This window comes from Scylla paramamosain, chromosome 35, assembly GCF_035594125.1.
Source record: "Scylla paramamosain isolate STU-SP2022 chromosome 35, ASM3559412v1, whole genome shotgun sequence".
NCBI classification, from domain to species: Eukaryota; Metazoa; Arthropoda; class Malacostraca; order Decapoda; family Portunidae; genus Scylla; species Scylla paramamosain.
The window spans coordinates 9333142-9357299 of record NC_087185.1 but is presented as its reverse complement, the minus strand read 5'-3'; the positions used below and the strand labels follow the sequence as shown (position 1 = coordinate 9357299).

Sequence of the window (24158 nt, the reverse complement as noted above, 5' to 3'; positions counted from 1 at the left end):
GTCAAAAGTATTCACATTCAAGGACAACTGCAGTAGATAAACCTTCAACGTCGTCTGCAGAGGAAAAAGACGATGAAGAGGATGAAGTGCTCAGTGCCATCTTTCAAGATAAGCAACAAGAAGGAAAGAAAAGAGTACATCGTATAAATTATACTGATTAAGATCTCTGTCCGAAACAATCCTTTAGATATATATATATATATATATATATATATATATATATATATATATATATATATATATATATATATATATATATATATATATATATATATATATATATATATATATATGGATGCACAAAAAAAAAAAAAAAGATAGCTGTTTTCTTAGCCATTTACATGTGAGTTTAGCCGATTTCTTGCCAGTTTTAGCGTCATTTGTAGCAGATTCTCCTCAGAGGTATCTGGCAACACTGAACTCTTACCGAGTTTTAAAAACACATTTGCAGTCAGCAAGAGTGCATGGCTTGGGGCCTGGAGTCGGATTTACTAACATCAACGCTTAAAAAGATCACTCTCACACCCTGGGAAGTAAGGATTCTACACGTTCCTGTCTGGGAAGGCAGCCAGCAGAGATAAATGGTGGTTATATCAGTAGTTATCAGTGCTTAGTTATGGTTATATCTTGTAAGGTGAAAATGATGGGGTGGTTTGCTGCCGTTACATAAGAGGGTATTTATTGTAATGACAGAATTATAGTGAGGTTTAGACATGTTAGGTGGTCACAGTGATTAAAGATGGTCATGGTAATGTGACATGGATGTGTTAACCACTGTTACAAAAAGCTTACACTGGTGAAACTACATGCATAAACTGCCAAGTTTATTGAAGCTACTGTAGATTAACCTTAATTATGTAACGATTTTTCATGTTTCATCACCAGAAAAGATGTACCTAAACAAACTGAAGCAGACACGATGCGTCACAAGTCATTTATTCATTTATATGTCTTGGTAATGATGAAATGACATGGTTTTAATGCATGCAACTATAAATAAAGCATTCACCAGCTGCAAGTGTGGAAGAGTAATGGGTAAAAATTTACAATAACTCTTGTTATTGTAAATAACCAGCAAGCTTGGGGAACCTATGGGGATTTTATTTTTTTATTTTTTTCTGGGGGATGCAGAAAGCAAGATTTTATGGTGGGGAAGCCATATTTTGGACATTCATGAAAAAATCTAAGATGCTATTTTTTGACAAATGGGGAAATTTCTAGCCTAACTTAATCTAACCTAACCTAGCATTACCTAACCTAATCAAGCAGTACCTAACCTAACCTAGCATTACCTAACCTCATCTCACACTACTTGATATAACCTAATCTAGCATTACCTCATCAATCATCACCTAACCTAACCTGGACATCTCCCTAAAAACACCGATCTAACATAATCTTACGGTTGTCTTAATTTGAATCTTACCAGAAGAAGAAATGCTAGTAAAGTACAATGAATTAGTGCCAGACTTCAAGGTTGTGAAAATGAAAGCTGCCATGTTCAAAGACATAACAAGAAATGTTGATCACAAACTTTCCATGCTGACAGTTGGAGTCAAACTGGCATGGTGCCATAACATCCTCCCTGACGGGGTAGCACGGAATAATATCCTTGTAGTGTCTTTTGTATATCTTGCAAATAAAACGTGCCTCATAATAAAGTGTTCAAAATAAAATGCTTATTGTTCAATAGTTTTGATACAACAAACAAGCTGAGCTTATGTTTGGACAAAAAAACAACTTTTATATATTTCACTCATAAAAACTACTTCATGAGGTGCATAGGAAGTGTTCCGGGGCTCACTGTGTGAAAGAAGCCGTACTGTACGCTCATTTTGTGGACTTGGGCTCTGGGAGGCACCTCAGTTTTTAAAGTGAATTTGTGAATTAACAATAGGAGGGCACTGTTTAAAACTTTTTTAGACATACACAACAGTAAGCAAACTATATCCATATCAGTCTTCACCAGCAAAGTAAGGAGGAGTCATTGGAAACATTAATGGAGCAATGTAATGGTGCCACTGTTGTACTTACATAATCATTTTACATTATAACATATTGTAGGTAAATTTTCAGATGCCATCTTTCAAATTTCTAGAAAAATATTTTATCTTCATAGATTTTGATGCTTTGAATTAACATAATAACTTTCTCATCTCAACAATCTCTCTCAGGCTTTAGTTAGGACAGTCAGATCTACCACTTGCCATGCCTTGCTTGAGCCAGGTAATTTTCTCTATTTACCACCCAGCAATCTCCAAACAAACAGTTTGGGTATTTGAAAAATCTTCTAGTCAGGGATTCTGTCCTAAGCTTCAAAAACACAATAACAAATTGCTTTTAGAGTTTCATATTGCTGTTGTTTCTAAATTTGCCAACTTAGTTCAGGTATCAAAGTACTGGAATCTGTACAAGGTGATTTAGGGAAGGATTTACTACCTAAAGGATGCTGTTTATTTATGCACTCACATTTACTGTACCTTTCTTTTCTCTTTTAGTGTTTTGTTGTATTTTCTTGATTTTCTGTATTTTAATTAATTTTTCTACACATCATAACCATACTCTTGGGACTGTATTGTTTCAACATCTGAGTTTGCTTGACATTAAAAAAAAGCAGGTTCAGATGTCTTTCTCTTTTCCAGACATTGTGATATGGAATTATCAAGAAATCTGACAGCAGTTACCCTCCTTGTACTTGGGACTTCACTTGGCATCTATGTACTATGGCAAACATGGACTTCTTCAAAGAAAAAAAGAACTAGAAAGATGATTCCTCGAATTCAGTAAGTTTTTCCTTTTTCTCCTGTATGACAGATGAATTTGGGTAGTGTGCTGATTCCCCTTGAGTATAAAAAAACACAATACAGTTGTCATTCATTCATTCATTCAAGAAGAAATGGAGAGATGAGGGATGCAAGGATGTGCCTTACCACAAACATGGTGATGAGCTACCCCAAAATGTGTGACAACACCTTACATGGTATCAAGAGACAGGTGAAGCTATATCCTCAGCTTACAGCTATAAAAACAAATAAAATAGATAAATAAATAAATAAATAAATAAATAAATAAATGGTAGGGGGCAGGCCACCTCTATATATGTATTCCAGGCATATCCTCACATCTCACATCATGCTATTTATTCACCAGCACACTTGCAGTCTTTTCGCTATTTATTCACCAGCACACTTGCAGTCTTTTCACTGCCAATAGTTATACAGATTATTTTTTTTATATTTGTTTTCACCATTCTAGTGAAACTAATACTCGCACTATGTAATCATGCTCCGTATATATTCCAGGCATCACACATCACTTCGGTAGAATGCTTTGCTTAAAACAAACAGCTGTTTTGTTACCCAAAGCGAAGAACGGTCACAAAAGATAACTCTTCCTTATGTTAATATGTCAGACACTGAATCTGTTATTCTATGCTTTCAAAAACATATGAGAGGCTAACCTAAGTTGCCATGTAGTCATTCTCCCAGTAGATTTTTTTGGACCAAGAAGGAGCGAGTTGCCAGTTTGTGCAAAGTGATGTTCACATTGGCAGGAGTTCTAATCATGTATGACGCTGACTGCATAACAGTAGAATTATTTTTAAAGCCAGAGGAGGCCCTTGTATAGCAGAAATAAGGGAAAAATTTGATTATCTCTAAAAAAATAATTCCCAAAATGATGCATGGGTTCAAAATACAACATAAAGTGAGACCTAAGACCATATCTTAGAATATATGAGTCGTGTCTATCAAAGAGATCTCTAAAATATTAAAGGTTAAATTTTGGGTTTTGATGTTGTCTCATGAAAATTAAAGTAGATGTCAGGGCAATACTTTTAAAAAATGAACATAGTATTAGATTGTTGCATTCAATCAGTTGTGTTTAAGCATAATATTTTTTTACTTGTGTACCATAGATTAATCAAACAATTTGAATAGAAATATAAAACTATTTGTAAGATTTTTTTTTTTTTTATTATCATTATTATTATCTACAACTAAGATTTTCTAAAACTTGGATTGGTATTTAGAAAATTAAATAAGAACATAAAATAGAAGAATCTAATACAAAAGAAAGAAAATCATTATAACTCAAATATTTGTTCCCAGGGACTTGGAGCAGTTGAAGCAGATGAAGTGGGAGTGTGTGGGTAAAGTGACGAAGGTGTTTGTCTATCCAGTCAAGTCATGCAAAGGACTTTCTGTTGACTCTGCAAGTGCTGAATTCAGGGGACTGGTCTATAAAGCAGCAAGGGACAGGTACATGAAGTTGTCTTAATATATTCCAGTGCTTTGAAGAAGAATAGTAATTAATACTGGAGAAAAAAATGTGTGAACCTTTCTTTTACACTTCTTAATCTTCTAATGTTAGTGAAAAAATTGACCTACATAATTCAGGGTTATAAATCAAGTAATTTAAATAAATTTAAATCAGAGTAAAAAAAATATGATTTAAATCAAAATCAAATATACTGTATTAAAAATTATTTAAGTGTTATATTGAGGGTAAAGAAATTATGATTTAAATCAAAATTAAATATACTGTATAAAAAATATTTAAGTATTATAATGAGAGAAGAAAAATCGTGATTTAAATAAAAATTAATTATACTGATTGAAAATTATTTAAGTGTTATATTGAGAATATAAAATAATGATTTAAATAAAAATTAGATATGTCATATTAAATATAATTTAAGTGTTATATTGAGAGTAAAGTATTTAATGATTTAAACTATATATATATATATATATATATATATATATATATATATATATATATATATATATATATATATATATATATATATATATATATATATATATATATATCAGTACAGGACAAATAGACTTGATACTTTTCCTGTACAACTGCTTCACATGTTCTTCCTTCTTCCGTGTGTGTGTGTGTGTGTGTGTGTGTCTATATATATATATATATATATATATATATATATATATATATATATATATATATATATATATATATATATATATATATATATATATAGACACACACACACACACACACGGAAGAAGGAAGAACATGTGAAGCAGTTGTACAGGAAAAGTATCAAGTCTATTTGTCCTCTACTGAGTGTACTGATCTTGTACTGGTCCTGCAGCAAGTCAGGCACCAGTGAATCATTGCCATCTCTTACAAGAAAATTATTCAGATACATGAAAAAAAAGTAGGGTCTTTTGTTGATAATAACAATAAATGTAATTATCAAGTTTAATGAGCTTATTTTTTTTTTTTTTAATGCAAAGGAAGTTAGTTACTTTAACATAACAGATCTAATTAAACTTAGTCCTACTTATAGTTTTTATGTGAAAAACTCATGTTGGGTAATGTGTATTAAACTATGATTTCACTTAACATTGGCCAAGTTTTATATAAGAATATGGCCTCATAAGACTGAAACAAATAATCATTGCAAACAAACAAGGATTACTGCAAAAAATCATTTAAATAAAAAAATATAGATTTTCATAAATCTTATTTAAACTATATATTTTATTTATTTATTTATTTATTTATTTATTTATTTATTTATTTATTTATTTTTAAATCATGATTTTTTTCCAACCCTGCTACATATACTAGGACATATGAACGTTTTTATGTCATATTTTATGTCTAAGAAGTAATAAAAGTTTTGTATATGTCTCTTCTCCATTTCTCTCCAGAAAGAGATTCATATTCTTTTTTAACTTCCATCATATCATAAGCAGTCATTATATTCAAGAAAGAGATTTGTATTGTCTTTCATTTCCAGATCATTTATAATCACCACTGAGAAGGGAACAATGATTACTGGGTGTATGGTGCCTTCAACTGTGCTGATACAGGCTACCTTTGAAGACAGTACATTGACTCTTACTTTTCCTGGGATGGAGGCACTACATGTGGACACCAAAGAAGTAGAGAAGAATTACATGTGTCTCAAAACAAAGTGGGTAACCAGTAATGAATCATATCACCCCCAGACTATAGGCCAAAGAGATAGACAAGTACTGCAGCAAGCCTTATTAACTAATTCTACTTTGTCTTTCTCTCTCTCTCTCTTTGTATCAGTGTCACCTAATACTGTCTTGCTGTATTTCTTGGGTACTGTAATATTCAATCCTTTCATTTTATGGAAGGTTAGGTTTTACTATTCTAGCATTTATTCAATCCTTTTTTTTCTTTATCTCAAGATAGTGTTTCTTACTATCACCATTCTACAGACTGTGCTCTCTCTCTCTCTCTCTCTCTCTCTCTCTCTCTCTCTCTCTCTCTCTCTCTCTCTCTCTCTCTCTCTCTCTCTCTCTCTCTCTCTCTCTCTCTCTCTCTCTCTCTCTCTCTCTCTCTCTCTCTCTCTCTCTCTCTCTCTCTCTCTCTCTCTCTCTCTCTCTCTCTCTCTCTCTCTCTCTCTCTCTCTCTCTCTCTCTCTCTCTGTAAACATGCCAAGCCATCCATGTAGAGTTTTACTGCTTATATCACCTCTGCTGATCACGTTACTTTCTTTCCTTGCAAAGATCTGTCTTTTTTTTATATCCCCTTTTTGCTTTCATGCTTGCACTGTTTATAGAAAATGTACTTATATTCATTAATTGGTATCTTACTGTAATTATCCACTCAGTCAGTGATGAGTGACAAAGGAAAGCATTGGTGACCAGGAAGCTTGCATGTGTGGTTACTTTTCATCACTGGCCTTTCAAATCACTCACTTCCATCTTTCTTATTTAAAGCTTAAATTCTTCCCTTTCCATCAAGGGATATACAGTGAACCCCCAGTTCGTCACAGGGTTATGTTCCAAAGGCATCTGCAAAGTACTGAAATCCACAATATGTTGACTGTGATTCAGAAAAAAAAAAAAAAACAGCTGCTAATTGAACCACTCACCTCATGGCTGTAATGATAATTAACTGCCAGCTTGGCGAATTAGGAACATGCATTGTGTGCACAACACACCAACCACCACCACCAACCCAACAATAACCAAAATGTTTGTACAACACTTACATAACACACCAAAACACCACGACGAAGATAACAACCCTTACACCTCGACTGGTGACAAAACTTGCTTCTGCACAATCATCCAACCCAATACCCACCCAACAGTAACAGCAATGTACAGCACTCGCACTCACACGCCAAACTGCCGCCAACATAAGTGCACCAGCCCTCAAGCAATGTGAGAGTGGCAACGAAAATTACTGCTTGCACGGCTGACCAACCAACACGAGCTGGTGCCCACTCTCCCTGCCAACAACTGACTGTTGACAGTGACAGGCTGTTGTGAACTGTGCCATTGCCTCTACCTGGCCACCACCTTATCAATAGGCAGTGTTGCCAAATATACAAGTGCACCTAAACCATCGTGTGGGTATTTCCTCAACCAGCACCATAATTTAGCGTGCATTTTATCAATTATAATAGCTGATTTTTCTGCGATAAAGTGGGATTTTCCACATTGTAAAAATAATTAGCTTTCAATGAAAAACTAGGAAAAAGTGAAATGGTGATAACTAAACTGCACCAAACTGGGGTTTCACTGTACTTATTCCATTACCTTTAAGAATTCAAACTTGTAGGGCACAGTAACTTAGCCACTTTAATGATATCTTAAACCTTATGCAGCATCTGGGGTGAGGATACTTATGGCTTGGATTGTGGGAGGGATGTCTCCTTGTGGCTTCAAAAGGTTTTACATCGCAAATGCAAGCTGCTTTATCATGCTGACCTGCCTGCCAGCCGTGTGTCCAACCATCCTCTGGGGTTTCGGTGTCCTCTTCTGAGGGATGATGATCATGTGAGGACAAAATCATGGTGGCTTTATGCTTCATCATTAATCTAAAGAAATTGTTTAAATATTTATTTATCTAAAAGTGTGGATGAAGTATGTGTGTGTGTCCAAGGCAAGTAAGATTTAAAAGTTTAAAATGCATGCCTTCCTGCATCCTCCCACTAACACATCCCGGCTGTATGGTGATGTATGGTGTGTGTGTGTGTGTGTGTGTGTGTGTGTGTGTGTGTGTGTGTGTGTGTGTGTGTGTGTGTGTGTGTGTGTGTGTGTGTGTGTGTGTGTGTGTGTGTGTGTGTGTGTGTGTGTGTGTGTGTGTGTGTGTGTGTGTGTGTGTGTTTAGGCCACCCTGCATGTGATTGCCAGCTTGATATGTAGATATATAGATAGATTTATGTATATTATTTTTATTTTTCTTTATCTTTGCTTTATACAAAGGAATGATTGTAAAATTGGACATATTCACCTTCAATCCCTTATGTTACTATGCATTATTTTCTTGACCTTAAAGTAAATTGGTTATCTATAACTATATATTATTTTTGTTCTTTTCTTCTTACTACATAATGATAAATTTCACTTAGTTGTTGGAGTCATGTTCACATACAGTCTCCTGTTCTCCCATGTTTTATTGTCTTAACTTGAAATGTTACTTGAACTGTCTTTGCAGCTAACTTATATCATACTTTTCATCACCTAACTCCTCTGATTATAAGAAATTCTTTGACTGCTTAACTTCCAAAGTGGAGCACATTCTGACCCTGTTCCCTTTTGCAGAGATCTCCATTCTTGGAGACTTCAGTGTTCACCACCAGCTTTGGCTTTCCTCTCCCTTCACTGACCATCCTGGTGAACTAGCCTACAACTTTGCTATCCTCCATGACCTAGAGCAATTGGTGCAACACCCTATTCGTATTCCTGACCGTTTTGGAGATACGCCCAACATTCTTGACCTTTTCCTAACCTCTAATCCTTCTGCTTATGCTGTCACCCTTTCTTCTCCGTTGAGCCCCTCCGATCACAATCTCATATCTTTATCTTGTCTTATTGCTCCAATCCCTCCTCAGGATCCCCCTAAGCGAAGGTGCCTCTGGCATTTTGCCTCTGCTAGTTGGGGGGACCTGAGGAGGTATTTTGCTGATTTTCCTTGGAATGACTACTGCCTCTGTGTCAGAGACCTGTCTTTGTGTGCTGAGCGCATAACAAAGGTGATAGTGTCTGGCATGGAGGCATACATTCCTCACTCTTTTTCTCGTCCTAAACCTTCTAAACCTTGTTTTAACACAGCTTGTTCTCGTGCTATACATGATAGAGAGGTGGCCCACAAAAAGTACTTAAGCCTTCCATCACCAGAATCTCATGCGCTTTATATTTCTGCCCGGAACCATGCCAAGTCTGTTCTCCAACTAGCCAAAAACTCCTTCATTAACAGAAAATGTCAAAACCTTTCAAGATCTAACTCCCCTCATGAGGTTTTCCATGCCCTCGCAGGCCTAAACCCTCGGAAGGCTTATGGTCCTGATGGGGTCCCTCCTATTGTTCTCCGAAACTGTGCCTCCGTGCTTGCACCTTGCCTAGTCAAACTCTTTCAGCTCTGTCTGTCAACATCTACCTTTCCTTCTTGCTGGAAGTTTGCCTACATTCAACCTGTTCCTAAAAAGGATGACCATTCTAATCCCTCAAACTGCCGTCCTATTGCTTTAATTTCCAGCCTATCTAAAGTTTTTGAATCTATCCTCAACAGGAAGATTCTTAAACATCTATCACTTCACAACCTTCTGTCTGATCGCCAGTATGGGTTCCGTCAAGGCCGCTCTACTGGTGATCTTCTGGCTTTCCTTACTGAGTCTTGGTCATCCTCTTTTAGAGATTTTGGTGAAACTTTTGCTGTTGCCTTGGACATATCAAAAGCTTTTGATAGAGTCTGGCACAAAGCTTTGATTTCCAAACTCCCCTCCTACGGTTTCTATCCTTCTCTCTGTAACTTCATCTCAAGTTTCCTTTCTGACCGTTCTATTGCTGCTGTGGTAGACGGTCACTGTTCTCCTCCTCAGGGTTCTGTCCTGTCACCCACTCTCTTGTTATTATTCATTAATGATCTAAACCAAACTTCTTGTCCTATCCACTCCTACACTGATGATACCACCCTGCACTTTTCCTTGTCTTTTCATAGACGTCCAACCCTTCAGTAGGTAAACATATCACGCAGGGAAGCCACAGAATGCTTGACTTCTGATCTTTCTAAAATTTCTGATTGGTGCAGAGCAAACTTGGTATTGTTCAATGCCTCAAAAACTCAATTCCTCCATCTATCAACTCGACACAACCTTCCAGACAACTATCCCCTCTTCTTCAATGACACTCAACTGTCCCCCTCTTCTACACTGAACATCCTCGGTCTGTCCTTTACTTATAATCTGAATTAGAAACTTCACATCTCATCTCTAGCTAAAACAACTTCTATGAAGTAAGGTGTTCTGAGACGTCTCCGCCAGTTTTTCTCACCCCCCCAGCTGCTAACTCTGTACAAGGGCCTTGTCCGTCCATGTATGGAGTATGCTTCACATGTCTGGGGAGGTTCCACTCATACTGCTCTTCTAGACGGTGGAATCAAAAGCTATTCGTCTCATCAACTCCTCTCCTCTAACTGACTGTCTTCAGCCTCTTTCTCACTGCCGCAATGTTGCATATCTAGCTGTCTTCTACCGCTATTTTCATGCTAACTGCTCTTCTGATCTTGCTAACTGCATGCCTCCCTTCCTTCCAAGGGCTCGCTGCACAAGACTTTCTTCTTTCTCTCACCCCTATTCTGTCCACCTCTCTAACGCAAGAGTTAACCAGTATTCTCAATCATTCATCCCTTTCTCTGGTAAACTCTGAAACTCCCTGTCTGCTTCTGTATTTCCACCTTCCTATGACTTGAATTCCTTCAAGAGGGAGGTTTCAAGACACTTATTCATCAATTTTTGACCACTGCTTTGACCCTTTTATGGGACTGGCATTTCAGTGGGCATTTTTTTAATTAGATTTTTGTTGCCCTTGGCCAGTGTCCCTACATAAAAAATATAAAAAATCACATTCAAGCCAGTCTTAATTTGGAAACCATTTCCTTGCAGTCCTTGTATGCAGATTCTGGTGGGTATATGCTCATGACTGCAGAGAGCATAGCAGATCTTCAAACCAGAGTGAGTTCCAAGATTGCAGCTGAGGATTTCCGGCCAAACATTCTGATAGAGGGAACCAAGAAACCTTATGATGAGGATGAGTGGCAGTACGTCAAGATTGGCAATACCATCTTCAGAAATACTATGCCATGTTCAAGGTATGCAATATTTTTGAAGCTGCTGAATTTTCCTCCAATGTTAGCAGGGTCATCCATCTTGTTTTGAAAGGTATGTGGCAGAAGTCTCAAGAAAAACAGAAATTAGAGAAGAAAATTAATCTTTAGATGTTAATCATACTAGAGTGAGGTCCTGGTGATACAAGCACTTAGGTTCCATTTGAAATGCTTGTATAGCAAATTGTTGTATAACAAAACACATAACTAATGGGTAAAAGGGAGGTAGGTTCCGTGACCCTTGTCAAAGGTAAGTTTTCAAGCTAAAACATGATACCAAACACAAGAAACATGTCTATGTTACAGAACTGTCAATAAAGCAACCTGAACGAGAGAACATTATACAAAGAATGTGGTTTCATATTAATTTAACATATAAAATTTGCATAACACTCACCAATGTGTAGTTAATGGTAGGAGAATGTATGGTAGGTAGGACAAGGGAACAAGATGCACAGTTTTCTTCCAGTGTTCACAGACTTATCTCTGCACATCTGAATTGTCATGCATCACCGTACAGCCGGGATGTGTTAGCAGGAGGGTGCAGCAAGGCATGCATTTTAAACTTTGAAATTTTACTCTCTTTGGACTGAAGGCCATATCATTGAATTTGGCCTATTTGCTATTATAAAGAAAGTAGTCCCTAATTTACACATCTCATATCATTGGTTTCTCGTATAATGGGACCTCTCTGTATGTGGCCAACTGTGTACTGTGGGTGTCCAAGTTACTAGGAGTTACGAGCATTCAGAGATACAAGCAATCTATTGTGTACTGTGTACTGTGGGTGTCCAAGTTACTAGGTAGTGAGTTACAAGCATTCAGAGATACAAGCAATCTACTGTGTACTTTGTACTGTGGGTATCCAGGTTACTAGGTAGTGAATTACAAGCATTCAGAGATACAAGCAATCTTCTCGCAATGTAAAATTGTTCTCTGCCATTTCCTTTGCCAACTATAAGTTAAAATTTTGTTGTGGGTTAACCAAGATGGCCGGTCCACAATGACAACATCTCCAAGGAAGGAGTAATCTATCCAAGAGGGATATTCTGAATATTCCTAGTGATACAGAATTAATCAGAATAACTTTTGACTACATATAAATGCTCCTTGCACAATTAGAAAGGAAAGGGGGACTCTGTCTCCATCCTGTTAGTCTTCTGGGAGTAGGAGCTATCTGGGTGTGGAGAGGGCTGAGGAAGTGGAAAATTGTAACCTCCAGCACAGTCATGTAGTAAGTATAATCTTATCAGTATTGTAAAAGTGAGGAATTTTTTCTTTTAGTTTTCATTATGTTGTATAAACTTCCAGATATTGTTCTCATGTGCATCTGTGGTGACTCAGTTCTAGTCATGTACAGTGGAGTTGTGTTTTACTAAATAGAAGTCATGCATTCTAAAAAAAATATCCTATTTTGAAGGTTTTCTTGCATTCTATTTCTCATCATTGTAGAATAACTCAAATGGTTGTTTACACTGAGACACTTCAACAGTATTGCATTAACATAATATTTCAAGGAATGAATCACTATTTTATCCTTTTTGTCAAAATAAGTAAGCACTACATATGGCAAGACATGATAGACTTATAACAAACAACGTATGATAGATGTTCTAAGTTATGATATACATCTGTCTTAGCTATGACACATTGCATATTTTTATGGAGAATATGGGACCAGACCATTGCACCTCTGCTAGTGTTAGGACAGGCAGCATGACATTGTTAGGGCAACATACAATATATATATATATATATATATATATATATATATATATATATATATATATATATATATATATATATATATATATATATATATATATATATATATATATATATATTTATTTATTTATTTATTTATTTATTTATTTATTTATTTATTTATATATATTTTTTTAATAATGGTACTGAAAAAATATAATGAGTTGCAATCAAAATTAATTACAAGCAGTCTTTCAGAACATATCTCCCTCACAACTCGAATACCCTCTGTATGTGTTTTCACCACATTGATGAATTAGTGTAGATGTTGGTCATTGAAAAGACTGAAGCATCTACTTGTAATTTCAACAAAGATGTTGAACATTTCTCAGAGATAACTTGTTGTGTTTGCAGGTGTATTTTTACCACAATTAGTGCTGAGACTGGCAAGAAAAATCCTGACATGGAGCCACTGTGCACTCTCAAGACGTAGGTGTTTAATTTGTTTGTTGAATGATATTATGTGTTACACTGTGTATAGTACTAGGTCTTACTAATAGTTTGGGTAATTGCAGTTTTTCTCTTTATGACATGAGCCAGATTTTTTTTTTTTTTTTTTTTTTGGGGGGGGGGGAGGGGCACCAGCCAAGGGCAACAAAACTATAAGAAAAAAGACCAACTGAGGTGATGGTCCCAAAACAAAGTAAAAAACAGTCATCAGAATTTAAAGGATAAGACCCTTGTTATTGAATTCCCCCTTCCCTTTCCTGTCTCCTTCCCCTTCCCATGGCCATTTGTGGTATTATTAGCCTCCTCCATCCCTACAGGTGTGTTTAGAAATGCAGGAATGGGCAGGATGGGGTAGAAAAGTGTTGACTTGGTGGGGTGAGAGACAAGACACTTTCACCTTCTCTTGATATATTTTTGGAAACAATACACTTATTGATTTGTTTTTATAGAAGGTAATACATTTATAAACATGAAAATAATTTATGAATGATGTAATATTTCAGACTTTGCTTAAATGGATACGTTTGTAATGTTTCTGGAGACATTGGTGTACCCATGCGATTGTAAACGTTACCCACAATGGTGCAGCCTCTCACTGCCGGTATGAGTTGCCAGAGAGAGAGAGAGAGAGAGAGAGAGAGAGAGAGAGAGAGAGAGAGAGAGAGAGAGAGAGAGAGAGAGAGAGAGAGAGAATGGTTTGCATTTCCTTAGATACTACACACACACACACACACACACACACACACACACACACACACACACACACACACATCTTGAGAGGAAGGAGTTTGTTAAGAAAGATAGAGGGTATGAAGGATATATATATAAGAAGAGAAATGAATGAGGAGGAAAGAAACAAGTTAAAAGAGTTAAAAGAGTTAAAAGAGGAGGCCAAGACAAAAAACGAAGAGAGAACACAGGAACAGGCAGAAAGGTATATATGGAGAGTGATAGACATGAAAATGAGGAAATGGTGGTTAAAGAATGTGGGGCAAGAAGTAAGACAACAAAGAGAGAACACAAAAGAAATGGGTCCACAATAAATAAAATTAAAGTTATGTATACAAACATAGATGGATTAGTGTCCAGCCTACGGGAACTAAGAGATTATTTACATGAAAAGAAACCAGAAGTGGCATGCATTATGGAAACAAAACTAACAAGGGAGATTAATGTTGAATTTCAAGAAGAAGGATATAACACATGGAGAAGAGACAGAAAGAATAAGGGAGGAGGAGGAGTGATGATTCTAGTAAGAAAAAACATCTTGATAGAAACAGTGGAATATGGTGAAGGGAGGTCAGAAACATTGAGTGTGGAGATCAAGATCCAAGGACAAGAAAGCAGAAAAATTATTGTTGCGTACATGCCTCCAAAGACCAACACTTGGGGGACTGATGATTATAAGCACATGCAAAGCGAGTTCATAAAAAGTATAGATGACATGCTAAAGATAAGAAACAAGGTGTTACTAGTAGATTTTAATAGCAAGGAGATAAACTGGGGGGAGATGGAGGTGACAGGGATTGCCAGTACATGGAGTGAAGAATTTTTACAGACTATGATGGTAAACACGATGGATCAATGGGTGAAAGAAAATACTAGGTACAGAGGGGAAGATGAACCATCACTACTAGACTTGGTTTTTACAAAAAAGCCAGAAAATGAACCAAGTATAGAATATTTGTGTCCAGTGGGAAAAAGTGATCATGTGAAGATGGAGATAGAGATCAAAGAAGAAGTGCCAAAATTCAATGAGGAATATAAAAATGAGAGAAAAAATTATGCTAAGGCAGACTTTACATGGTTAAAGTAATTCTACGGAGAGCTTGATTGGAGTAATTTATTAAGAGGTATGGAGGTGCAGAAAAAATATGAAGTGTTTTTAAGGAAGTTTAGAGGTGTTGAAAGATATGTGCCAAGATATAAGGTAAAAGAAAATAAGAAAGTGTGGTTTAATGCAAAGTGTGCAGAGGCAAAAAACAAGAAGGAGAGGGCATGGAAAAAAATGAGGAAACAATGGAATGAGATAAATAGAGAAGAATACAGGACAGCTAGAAATGATTTTGTTAAAATAAGAAGAGAAGAAGAAAGAAATTTTGAGAGATGTAGTTGGAAAGTGTAAAGAAGAACCCAAACTTTTCTATAGATATGTAAATGGAAAAATACGGCATAGAGATACCATTACAAAGCTGAAGAAAAATGGAGAAATTTATGAAACCACACAAGAGATGGCTGAGATACTGAATAAAAGCTTTAAGTCTGTATTTACAAGAGAAACTGTCTTTGCATCACTGGGAGATGAGGAACAACAGAAAGGAATAGAAAACATACAAGTGGAAAGAAAAGAAATTCAAAGACTACTGGAAAAGCTAGATACTAGGAAGGCGATGGGACCAGACGAAGTAAATGGATGGATATTGAAAGAATGTAGAGAGGAATTGGAAGAACCAATATGGGAGATAATTAGCAGTTCTTTGAAGGAGGGAAAAGTACCAAAGGAATGGAATGGAGCAAATATAGTACCGTTATACAAAGGAGGTAATAAAATGGAACCACTGAATTACAGACCAGTCTCACTCACGAGTATTGTAAGTAAACTCTGTGAAATAGTCATTAAAGACAGATGGGTGCAATATCTTGAACTAGAAAATATAATAACAGAAAAACAAATCGGTTTCAGGAAAGAGAGATCTTGCGTAACAAACTTACTGAGCTTTTATACAAGAGTAATAGATAAACTACGAGAGAGATGGTTGGGTTGATGCAGTCTATTTAGATCTGAAAAAAGCTTTTGATACAGTTCCACATAAAAGTCTCATATGGAAACTGGAACATCGAGGAGGACTAAAAGGAAAAATACTTAAGTGGATGAAGGATTATCTCCAAGGTAGGGAAATGAGTACAGTAATCAGAGATAATAAATCAAGTTGGTGCGAAGTAACAAGCGGAGTACCACAAGGGTCTGTGTTGGCACCTAAAATGTTTCAGGTCTATATAAATGATATGGCAGTGGGTTTAAATAGCTACATTAACATGTTTGCAGATAAAGCAAAATTGATTAAAGTAATAAAGAACCAAGAGGATTGTGAGGAACTACAGAGGGATATTGATAGAATTTATGAATGGAGTAAACGATGGAAATTAGAATTTAATATAAAGAAGTGCCATGTAATGGAGATAGGAAGAAGTAAAAGGAGACCTTCATGGGAGTATAAGATGGGAGGAATTACAATACCTAAGAGCAAAGAAGAAAAAGACTTGGGAGTAATAATTCAAGACACACTATCACCAGAAAAACACATCAATGGAATATTTGGCTCTACATATAATTTGCTAGCAAATATCAGGATGGCATTTAATTACCTAGACAAAGAAATGATGAAGAAAATTATAACACACATGATACGCCCCAAACTGGAATACGCAGCAGTGGTATGGTCTCCACACAAAAAGAAAGATATAAGGAAACTGGAAAGGATACAAAGAACAGCTACGAAAATGATACCTGAATTGGAAGACCTAAGTTATGAGGAAAGACTGGAAGAAATTGGATTACCAACACTGCAAGAAAGAAGGGAAAGAGGAGACCTGATAACAATGTTCAAATTAATAAACAACATGGAGAAGATAGACAGAGATGACCTAGTTGTAAAAGTGGAGGAAGGAGATAGACGTACAAGGGGACATATGAAGAAATTAAAGAAGAGTCATTGTTTGGGAGATATTAAAAAATACAGCTTTCCGCATCGAACGGTTGAAATATGGAATAACTTAAAAGAAGAAGTGGTTGCGGCAAAGAGTGTGCACATGTTTAAAGAGAGATTAGATAAATTCGGGTATGGAGACAGGACTAATTGAGCTTTGGCTCGGACCCTGTACTATACAACTAGGTAAATACACACACACATGCACACAAGAGCTAAAAGTTTATTTACGTCGGACAGCTGATCATGGCTGCCAGTAGGACACCCACAGGAAGAGGAGTCTTGCATTTTAGTGGATTTACAGAGGATGATGGCCAGTTGCAGGAGAAACTGAATGCAAGGAAATTAACGATGCTGGAGGTGAAGGTTGAAGAGATATGGGAGAAGGTAAGTGACCTAGAAGTAAGAAATGGGAGGTTGGAACAAGAAAACAGTACACTAAGAAAGGAATTAGAAAATGAAGAGAAAGTGCTGCAGAAAGAGATACATGATAAGGAAAACCAAATTAGAATGCTGGAAATGAAAATGGGAATGATGGATAAAACGATGAAGGCTAGAGAAATACAAATGAATATGCTGGAGGAAAGGATGAAAAAGATTGAAGTCCAAGACAAAAACGGATAAGCAAATTAAGGAAAGCCAAGAACAAATTAAAGAAATGGCAGAAACATCCATAAATAAGTGCAAGGAACTGGAGAAAAAGTGAGTTATACAGAAGTAGTGAAGGACCAGAGGAGTAAAGAAGGCATGACAAAAGAGGTTATAAAGGAAAAGGAAAACCTGGTAAGAGACACTAGATAAAAAGAAGAGTGTAATGATCTTTGGCCTGGAAGAAAGTGAGATAAAAAATTGGTATAAAAGAGAAGCAGAACAAAGAAAAACAGCTTGATACAAAGCTGGAAGATGGAAAATACAATCAAGGAAAAAGTGGATCATTGAAAATTAAACTAAAATCCCAAACAGCAGCTGAAGAAACATTGGCAAATGCATGGAAGCTAGCCAAAAGTAACGACTTTAAACAAGTCTGGACTAGAAGAGAAATGAATGAGGAAGAAAGGAAGAAACTTAATGAATTGAGAAGTGAAGCAAAAGAAAGGAATGAACACAGAACACAAGAGGAAAGGGAACTTAGTTTCTGGAGAGTAATGGACCTAAGGTTGAGGAAGTGGTACATGCGTAGAGTGAGGGGTGCAGAGGCACAGCTTTAAGAGAGGGAGGGACATGGACAGTGGCATACGCTAATGTGGATGGTTTAGTTTTCAGTGATGGATGAAGTGAAGAAATTTATAAAAGCAAACCAGACATCATGGCAATGGTAGAAACTAAACTAAGAGATTCAGAGACACCAAATTTAGGAGGGAGAAAGTACAATATGTGGATAAGAAACAGATGTGGAAAAGGAGGAGGTGGAGTGATGATGCTTGTTAAAAAGGGTATCAGGGTGAAGAGTGTGGAAAAGGCAGAAGGCTTGGTGGAAGGCCTAAACTTACAACTAATAAATGGAAGAAGAGGAAGACGATATGTCACAGTGGTGTATGTCCCACCAAAAACAAAGGCCTGGAATAGACAAGAGCATGAACAGTTGCTGAGTGAGACAAAAAAATGGCTTGTAAAGAAAATTAAAGAAAACAAACAAAATTGTTATAATGGGAGATTTTAATTGTAAAGAGATAAATTGGAAGGAGTGGAACACAAGAGGAGAAGACTCATGGTGAGATAAGGTTCTGAAACTGGCAATGAACAATATTATGACAGTGGGTTGAGGAAAACACTAGATACAGAGGAGGAGAGGAGCCATCAAGACTTGATTTGGTATTATCAAAAGAAGCAGATATAGAAGACATGAACTATAATTGTCCACTAGGAAAAAGCGACCATGTCATGATAAGGTTTTGTATTAAAGAAAAAAGAGAGGAAAGTAGATGTGAAGATTATAAAAATGAAAGATTTAATTATGGTAAGTCAAATTTTGAACAAATGAGATACTTTGGTGAAGTGGACTGGAGTACACTTATCACAGCAAGTAATGTGCAAAAGGAGTGGGAAGCTTTCATCAATATTTATGAAGAGGGAGTGAAAAGATATATACTGAAAGTAGAGACAATGAGAAGATATAACAATGACTGGTATAATAGAAGATGTGAAATAGCTAGGGAGGAGAGGGAAATGGCATGGAATTGATGGCGGAGAAAAAATACACAGGAGCTATGGCAAAACTACACAACTACAAGAAATTAATATGTAAGGGTTATTAGAGAAGAAAGGAAAAATTATGAGAAAGATGTTATGGACAAATGCAAAGAGGAACCAAAATTATTTGGATATGTGAACAGCAAAATGAAAATAGAGAAGGAATAAGCAGATTGAAGATGAATGGTCAAATGTGTGAGGATCCGGCTGAATTGGCAGAGATAATGAACAGGAGCTTTCAATCAGTACTCATAAAAGAGAGAACATTTGTGTTGCAGAGTGAAATGAGTGAGGAAATGGGTCTGGGGGAAATCCAAGTGACTAAAAAGGATGTCCAGAAACAGATGGAGGGACTAGATGTTAGGAAGGCCCCTGGACCAGATGGAGTGTCAGGATAGATACTAAAAGAGTGCAGTCAGCATTTGACATGGGTAATACATAATATTATTGAGAGTCCCAATTGAATGGAAGAGAGCCAACATAGTGCCAATCTACAAAGGTGGTAGTAAAGAGGAGCCCTTAAACTATAGACCTGTGTCTCTAACAAGTGTGGTGTGCAGAATGTGTGAAAGATTGGTGAAGGATAAATGGTTGCAGTACCTAGAAGGAAATGAAGTGATAATAAAGCAACAATGTGGATTTAGGAGAGGGAGATCGTCTGTTACAAACTTACTGAGTTTTTATTCTAGAGTGGTGGATATAATGCAAGAAAGAAATGGATGGGCAGATTGTGTTTATTTAGACCTGAAGAAGGCCTTTGATAAAGTGCCACATAGGAAATTGTTGCGGAAGTTGAATCATAACGGTGGGTTAAGGGAGGGGGCTTGCTGAGATGGATGGAAAATTTCTTGACAAACAAATGAGAAGGGTGGTAAAAGATCAAAAATCATCATGAAGGGAAGTCATAAGTGGAGTATCCCAAGGCTCAGTACTTGCACCAATCATGTTTGCAGTTAATATAAATGATATGACAGAGAGTGTGAACAGCTACATGAGCCTTTTTGCGAATGATGATGTGGAACGTTACAAGAAGACCTGAACAAGATATCAGAGTGGAGTTATAGATGGGAAATGGAATTTAATTTAAAGAAGTGTAAAGTAATAGAATTTGGAAAAAGTACAAGAAGAGTAAAAGGAAATTATGTGTTGAATGGTGTAAGGTTGAGTGGAGCAGAAGAGGAAAAGGATCTCGGTGTTACAGTGACTGGGAACCTGACCCCGGAGAGACACATTAGCAGAATTATAGGAGAAACCTATAACTTGTTGAGAAGAATAAGGCAGGCCTTTGCATATATGGATGAAGAGATGGTCAGGAAGATGATCGTGTCGCTAATAAGACCTAGACTAGAATGTGCAGCAGTAGTGTGGTCGCCATACAAGAAAAAGGATACTCGTATAAGGAAGTTGGAGAGAGAGTTCAGAGAGCAGCTATGAAGGTGGTACCAAGTATTAGGGAATTGTCATATGAAGAGAGACTGGCAAGGATACATCTACCAATGCTGGAAAAGAGAAGAGAAAGGGGAGACTTGATTGCGATATATAAAGCATATGAGGGAGTAGAGGAGGTGGACCGGAGCGACTTAATGGTCTGGGATACACGGAACACTAAAGGACATGGAAAGAGGCTGAAGAGGAGTGCTTGTAGAAGAGACGTCAAAAAGTATAGTTTTCCATATAGAAGTATTGATGTATGGAATAGTCTGGATGAGGAGATAGTAAATGCAGAAAGTATACATGGATTCAAGGCTAAGTTGGATATTAAAAGATATGGAGATTGGACAGCACGAGCATAGCTCTTTTCCCATAAAGCACAACTAGGTAAATTAATACACACACTATGCCCATCTAGAGACATAAACATGATCATATCTTGATCTTGCCTAGAGAGAGAGAGAGAGAGAGAGAGAGAGAGAGAGAGAGAGAGAGAGAGAGAGAGAGAGAGAGAGAGAGAGAGAGAGAGGAGAGAGAGAGAGAGAGGATCATACCAGACATTGGTGTGCAGCTCCTCAAAGAACACACACACACACACACACACACACACACACACACACACACACACACACACACACACACACACACACACACACACACACACACACACACACACACACACACTCTGCCAGTAAAAGGGAGCATCTGTCACCAGCAGTGTGTGTGGCAAAGCATGATAGAGAGCGTGACTGGTAAGTGTTAGACAGTGGTGTATATAAATGCATAAATCACCCAGCATGGCATAACTGGCAGCTCATACCACTAGGCCTAGCCAGCCTCTGGGAGCCCCACAAGTGATCTTCAAGGTCACCAACATACCTCTGATTTTTTTTCATTTGCTATTTACTTGTAGATCACAAGCTTTATGCATTATTTCACATGATATAATGTATATTTGTGAAAATGTAAGTGAAGAAGGCATTCATTGTCTCATTTCTCAGAATTATTGGTTCGAAAGGGCCATTAACATTAATCTTGGCCACTGTGGTGAACTAGTGACATGGGAAGGAGATGAGGTTGTTCTCAAATACTCCAGCCCCGTGGGTGAGCATAGGGATGGGACGGGGAAGGGGAAATTGATAATATGGCCGTAAGTGTCTTGAAATCTCCCTCTTGAAAGAGTTCAAGTAATAGGAAGGAGGAAATACAGAAACAGGCAGGAAATTCCAGAGTTTACCTCACAAATAGTTTCTCTCCTGCAAAAGCAGATATCTCTGGTAATGGTAGGTTAATTTATTTACCAAAGTGTTATGGAGCTTACCCTGATGAACAAACCAAAGTTACAGGAACAGGTTCAGGAAGTGTTAGATAATTTACTAATTAATTTTGTTCTCTCTCTCTCTCTCTCTCTCTCTCTCTCTCTCTCTCTCTCTCTCTCTCTCTCTCTCTCTCTCTCTCTCTCTCTCTCTCTCTCTCTCTCTCTCTCTCTCTCTCTCTCTCTCTCTCTCTCTCTCTCTCTCTCTCTCTCTCTCTCTCTCTCTCTCTCTCTCTCTCTCTCTCTCTCTCTCTCTCTCTCTCTCTCTCTCTCTCTCTCTCTCTCTCTCTCTCTCTCTCTCTCTCTCTCTCTCTTCTGGCTGTATGATTGAAGGTATGAGCTGCAATTCCCTGGACACATTTCACTGAAGTTAAATTCATTACATTTAATTCCATGAATTTTCTGTGAGATATGTGGTCCCTTGTTATTCTTTGTATTAGACATGAATCAGTTTTATTTGATTGACACTATTTTTCACATATTCTCCCTCTCTGCCTGACTAATGTGAGCTCTGGGTTCTAACATCTCTTAGGTATCAATGTGAGAAGGGAATGAACAGTCCATTCTTTGGCTTGACTCTATTCTCTACTTATTTACTGTATACATTCTCCCTCTCTGCCTGGCTAATGTGAGCTCTGGGGTCTAATATCTCTCTCAGGTATCGGTGTGAGAAAGGAATGGACAGCCCATCTTTTGGCATCAACCTCGGCCTTGACCTGGCTGGCGAGGTGAGTGTAGGGGATGAAGTTCACATCACAAGGTCCAAAAGTTCCTTTGAGTATGTTAAGGGCTAACCATCAGGCTCATTCATATCTGTGTATCTTCATCATTCTACACAGGGTATGAAGGTATCTTTCTGTTTTGTTAATATTTGTCATATCAAGATTATAATGCTGTGGCATAACAAATGTTTTTTTTAAGAAGATATATCCATATTTATACAATTTCTACTTTCTTCTAAGAAAGCAAGCTTTGTGCAAAAGTGATGTTTTTCTTGGATTTGTTTATCATGTTACAACTGTTGACTTATGAGAAAGTTGCATGATCAGCTGAGTAAACTTAATAGTATGTCTGTATACCATGCAGTTTCAACTATGATTTGCAGCTATACATATAAGGCATTGGAATAATGTATAGACATTTATACATTAATGTATTATGAGTTATATACACTATATTCTATATTATTATGGAAATATAAATGGGAACATATAAAAATATTTCTATTTTATTTGTTCTATCATAAGAACTCACATGCATATAAAATTACAAGATAAATCCAATATGCCCACATTAATTATATATATATATATATATATATGGTATTTGATGGCTTATAAGATGCTTTTTTTTTTTTTTTTTTTTTTTTTTTTTTTTTTTTTTTTTCTTTTTTTCCCTCAGAAAATGAGCCTACACTTGTAAGACCAAGATTCAATTTTTTGGGTAGTGGCTAATGGTAAGTCTATGGCAACAGTGGTCCTTTAATCAAATCCCAAACATCGCACATAAAAACAAAGTAATCGCTTCTACACCACAAAAACAACTTTTTTTTGCAAGGTAACAATATGTAACAGGTCATACTAACCAGTAATTCACATAAAATAAGACCAGTCAGGAAGAAATTAAGTGACAACATTTGCATTGCATACACCAAAACAAACTCGTGGTTGATCACTCACCAAACCTGGCAACACACACAAGATTCATTGCGTTCCTTAGTATGATGCCATTATTCCTTAAGGTAAGACACACCTACATACAACTGAAATTGTTCCCATCTTTTAACATTCTTACCTTGCATATATATTCAACAAAATTGAAGCTATTGAGAAACTATTGCTCTTTAGAAAATAGCTTACTATTTAACAAAAAAGATCAAAGATTAAATCATGTGCTAGAATGGCCTCACTAACTAACCATATTGTTCCTGGACAGCAATGATACATAAATGGGAAATGGACCCCAGGGACATAATGGAATGCATTAAAGACATAACCAGACAAATAGAAAACCACTGTTCCTATGAGGCTGTTATTGTGCAAATAAAACCTAGAATTATCACAGAACCAAGGGCAGGGGGAGTGAACCAAAGTGCATATAAGCAGATAACCAGGTCCATCAATAGGGCATTAAAAAGGGACCTTAAGAATCACTTCCTTAGCTTTGGTTCC

General features: G+C 36.8%; 1 protein-coding gene across 1 annotated transcript; it reads left to right on the top strand.

Annotated features, from left to right (window-relative positions):
- Nucleotides 1-359: 359 nt before the first annotated feature.
- On the top strand, nucleotides 360-23205 carry LOC135090654 (mitochondrial amidoxime reducing component 2-like). The gene is made up of 8 exons (XM_063987608.1): nucleotides 360-402; nucleotides 2643-2783; nucleotides 4110-4259; nucleotides 5780-5956; nucleotides 7631-7802; nucleotides 10910-11115; nucleotides 13249-13323; nucleotides 22646-23205. The coding sequence occupies exons 2-8, from the start codon at nucleotides 2653-2655 to the stop codon at nucleotides 22779-22781; spliced, it is 1047 nt and encodes a 348-aa protein (XP_063843678.1). The 5' UTR covers nucleotides 360-402; nucleotides 2643-2652; the 3' UTR covers nucleotides 22782-23205.
- The last annotated feature ends 953 nt before the right edge of the window (nucleotides 23206-24158 follow it).